Source organism: Hippopotamus amphibius, chromosome 2 (assembly GCF_030028045.1).
Source record: "Hippopotamus amphibius kiboko isolate mHipAmp2 chromosome 2, mHipAmp2.hap2, whole genome shotgun sequence".
Lineage (NCBI taxonomy): Eukaryota > Metazoa > Chordata > Mammalia > Artiodactyla > Hippopotamidae > Hippopotamus > Hippopotamus amphibius.
The window spans coordinates 144,589,097-144,593,650 of NC_080187.1; the positions used below are offsets into that span (position 1 = coordinate 144,589,097).

The 4,554-nt window shown below is 49.0% G+C and overlaps 1 protein-coding gene across 1 annotated transcript; it reads right to left on the bottom strand.

Moving 5' to 3' along the window:
- Positions 1 to 1,047: 1,047 nt before the first annotated feature.
- On the bottom strand, positions 1,048 to 4,237 carry RPS17 (ribosomal protein S17). The gene is made up of 5 exons (XM_057725086.1): positions 4,123 to 4,237; positions 3,689 to 3,840; positions 3,015 to 3,120; positions 2,521 to 2,586; positions 1,048 to 1,174 (listed from the first exon to the last, which is right to left on the bottom strand). The coding sequence occupies exons 1-5, from the start codon at positions 4,123 to 4,125 to the stop codon at positions 1,094 to 1,096; spliced, it is 408 nt and encodes a 135-aa protein (XP_057581069.1). The 5' UTR covers positions 4,126 to 4,237; the 3' UTR covers positions 1,048 to 1,093.
- Positions 4,238 to 4,554: the final 317 nt, after the last annotated feature.

Genomic DNA, 4,554 nt, shown 5'->3' on the forward strand with positions numbered 1-4,554 from the left:
TCTTAGGAAACTGACAATATTTGGAACAAAAGGGCACATATCTAACAATCCCAATGGATTAGGAAAAAATGTGTGTGTATACACAGAATATAAAGCAATGGGGTAAAATGTGAACTGAGAGGTCTGGAAGAGTACTTGAAAGTTCTTTGTGCTATATTCCTGCAACTTTTCTTGAAGTTTGAAATTATACCATAATTGTTACAACTTTGTGCAGTTAGAACACACATTTTTGGGGTTTTTGTACATATCTGCCTGACAGAAGCAGGTGAACAAGGATCAATGGAGAGCCAGGCTGCCCTAGATCCTACAACTACCTTGCAGAGGTCTTGACATGCACTCATACACTCAAACAGGCCCAGCTCAGCCCCAAGATGAGACAAAGCAGACAACTTTGAAGTTGTGCTGCAACTTTAGTTGCTCCTCCCACTACTCAAAAACAGGGAGCAGCCCTACCTAGCACTCTCACAACAGACACTTGGACACACAGCCTCAGCAGATCCCCAAGCTCAGATCCATCTACACAGCATCCACCTTAATGAGCTCTGCCTCCCTTAAACTGACACATCGGGTTGTTTCACTGATCCTCCCCCACACATCCACTCACACTTATTCAATCTCCTTTGCTCCAGGTCTTGGGCTTCACATCCATCCTACCTCACCCAAACCTCATATACAAGTGAGGAATGTTACCCTTTCAAGATGTGCAGCTTCATTAACCCAAACCTCATGTACCCAAGGAGCAGCTGAGGCACAAACAAGCAGGGCATACATGGTGAGGAGGGAAAGGCATCTCCTGACTTTTGCCTGAAGCCAGAGTGAGTGCTCACGGTTTGCCACGACTAGGCAGGGTAGAGCTGACAACCACAGCAGTGATGTAGTTGTCCAGACTCAGGCCTACTGATACATCCAGTATCTGTATGGACACTGTCCAGAGGCCACTTACAGATGTTCACTGCAGACCACTCTTCTTCAGGATACTCCTCCCTTTGGAAAGAATTCCTGCCCTTAGCTCCATTGGCACCCACCCCACAGATGACACAGGCAAGGTTGTTGTCCGAGGTTTATTGAAAATATTACAGCACAGCAGAAAGATTCACACGGCTCCACGTGGTGTTTTGAAATTCATCCCAACTGTAGGCTGGGTGACCTGCAGGTTGGACAGACTGCCAAAGTCCTGGAACAATAAAAACGGGCTTAGTGTGGCTGTACGCGTGACATCTGTGTCCAAAGCCCCACCACCACCATTAGGCTATGCTTTTGTCAGCCTCCACCAGCTTGGGGTCAGATTGGTGAGACTTTGCAGAAAACCAAGAGCTTCAGAGATCTGAAGAATCCTCCACTACAACAGTCAACCATGAGGGAGCTGTCCTGTGCACTTTAAGACGTTTAACAGCATCCCTGGCCTTTACTGACTAATGCCTGCTATTATCCCCCCACTGTGACAACCAAAAATGTGCCCAGGTATTACCAAATGTCCCCTGGAAGGTGCAAAATCTAACCCTTTATAAGAATCACTGTTCTAAAGCATATACAGTGCCACTTCATTTCCAGGACCAGCCTCAGGTAGGAGGCAACACTTATGCAATCAACATCTGTGAAGGGCCCGAGAAGAGTGGTGGTAGGACAACATCAGGCCCTGCCTTTAAGCTGGCTCAATCAAAATGCAAGGAACCCAAGGGCCCACCACATAACCAGAATTCCTCATTTTATCCTCAAAAACCAATTTTAGAGTTGAAACTAAAAAACTGCGTTCCAGAACAGTGGTTATTTCAGGAGAAAATGGTCTGCAGCAGGCTTTAGCTGTACTGGAAATGTTTTCTGAAGCTAGGCAGTAGGTGTACGGGAGTTCATTCTATTCATTATCTTATTGATGTCTTAGACATTTCATGAACATAAAAAAGAAAAATAAAGTTGCTCTAAATCACCAACTGCCTCCTGGACTCTGAAGCTCATGCTTTCACCAAACTGCAAAAGTACTAAGATATGTCACAGAAGAGACACTTATCAAATTGTATCAAAGATAGCTGAACTACCCAAGTAGTGCCCAGTTAGCAACTGGAAATGAGACCACAGGTCATGTGAGTGGTTAGCATACAGACACAGAAGGAAAGCAGGCAGACTGAAAAGAGAACTAGGGATGGAACCAAGGGGGTAAATGTGAGAAGCCAGCCACAAAACTGAGAAAAGAACAGAAGGAACAAAGAGAAGGGGTGTCTTGGAAGTCCCACGAGAACAGCCTGTGGACAACAAACTTAACCAGCTAAACCCACTTTGGAGGCAGTCTAGGTTAGTGGTTAGAAGTATGGATGAATTCCCATCCCTGCCACCTACTAACCTTGGAATTACAATTTCATCATCTATAAAATGTAAATAACAGGATAAGCCTCATGGGATAGAGCGACAGAAAAGAGAACATATTTTGAAGATTCAGTGTTACCTAGTGGTATTACAGATAACAGAACACTACTGATGGCTGGTGACCAAGGAAGACTTAACTTTATGAATTCAGGGAACACTTACCAAGAGCTTCAGCATTTCCTTAGTGTCTGGATCTACTTCAATGATTTCCTGATCCAGGGCTGAGACCTAGAAGGAACAAGGCAGAACCCAAATAGCAATGAGTTATCTCTCACCTTCCCTGCCTTTTCTCTAAGATTCTTAAATTAGGGAGGGGGAAAAAAGGGAGAAGGGGATTGATGACATAGAGGGGATACCACAAATTTAGAAAACCTTAAAATTGGGTTTATACTTCAGGAATACTGTGCTAGGGCAAATAATCAAACCAGAAGAGACGATAAGTCACCAGTCATCAGTAAAGCCTTTCATGTGTAAAAACATAACGGACTTACATGGTCCCAAGGGCACAACAGAAGCTAACACATGGGCACCTACAGCTGGTTAAGGGGTACATGGAGACTCAGCTGAGGTCCCTTTGAAAACTGAAACGGTTCTCAGGAACCTGCTTTATCTTTCAGGAAGAACCAGAGGTCCAGAATAGGACCCAGAAAATTTACCTCAGGCACGTAATTATCTCTCCTCTCCCTCTCCTCCTCCTGCAGCTTGATGGAGATACCTCTCACTGGGCCTCTCTGAATCCGCTTCATCAGATGTGTGACATAGCTACAAAGTACAAATGCCCAAGAACACACACTGGCTCCCATGGTACACAGAACGTCTGGATGTGCATGTAAGAGTTTCAGTTCTTCTCCCACAGTGAGAAGGGAGAGGATTCACCATCTTGGGAGCCCTGACTCTGACCCTCCCACATACACAGAACCTCTACACGCAGCTCCGCTTACCTAGGCATGCCTGTCCCTTTGGTGTCTCACAACCTCTCTATTCAAATTCGCTTTCAAAGCTATCAAATACTCCCAACAAACTTTCACGGCCCCTCCCAGCCTTCATTTTCTTTCCTTCGAGTTCCAATTTACATAACTTAGCATTAAACCAGGCACGCCTTTAAATATTAATCTTCCAGAGGTCGACTGGGGCTAACCTCGTCCAAGCGCCACTGCCAGTCAAACCGCCAAATACAACGCGAACGTAAGACAACCCCAAGAAACCCCGCAAATGCACACCTCCAGCGCTCGGCTCCGAGCAGCAGGAGACTCGTGCTAACCCAGCTCCCACGACCCACCCGCGGGCCACGCCTCTCCGTCCCAGCAGGCCGAGCGCCGACTCAACTCACCCTGCGATCTTGTTGCGGAGCTTCTTACTGGGAATAATGGCTATCTCCTCGCACACGCGCTTGTTGGTGTGGAAGTCGTTACCCAGGCGCGTGTAGTACTTCTCAATGATGACCCGGGCCGCCTTCTTCACGGTTTTGGTGCGAACGCGGCCCTGTGGGTGGAGAAGACAGGGTCACTCGCAAGCCAGGACCCCCTCCGGGAACAGCGCGGCGTCACGCCCTGACCGGAGCGGGGTTCGTGGGCTGGGACTGAGCCCGAGAGGGGAGGGGGCCAGCCGGACAGTGCTGGAGCGCGGGGTCAGCGCGGAAGCCAGCGGCCCACGGAAGCTTCGGCCTAACAAGGCACTGCGCCCCTCCCTGCGGGCTGCAGGCCGCGAAACGCGGCGGATGGAGGACGATTGTGAGAAGTAGCAGCTTTGAGCCAAACTACCTACCATGTTGGCGGGTCCTTGGTAAAAGAGGAAACAGGAAGCACAAGAGAGACCTATAAAGCGCAGGCCAGAAAGCCGCTTCCGCCTAGTCTGGGACGCCCTAAGCCGACTGCAGCGCACCACGGCGACCCCTAGCGGCGTGGGGCGGAATGGAAGGGAAGTGTTCACGACTGGCCGCCATCCAGCGGGCGGAGCGAGTGATTGACTCGCCCCCGCCCCGCCTAGGGTCGTCTTAGGCTGGTTTCTCAAGCCCCTTCTCCTTTATCAGTGGTTAGATTGCCCATTAAGTGCTCTAGACTAGGAGGGGTGCATATCTTCCACACATGCCAGGGAAAGCGACGAAGGCTTAAGAGCCCTGAGGAACCCGGGAGTGTGGAAAAGTTGAGGAAGTAGGAGATGGCACGGCACAGGATCCCCACTCAGTCCACGGGCCAA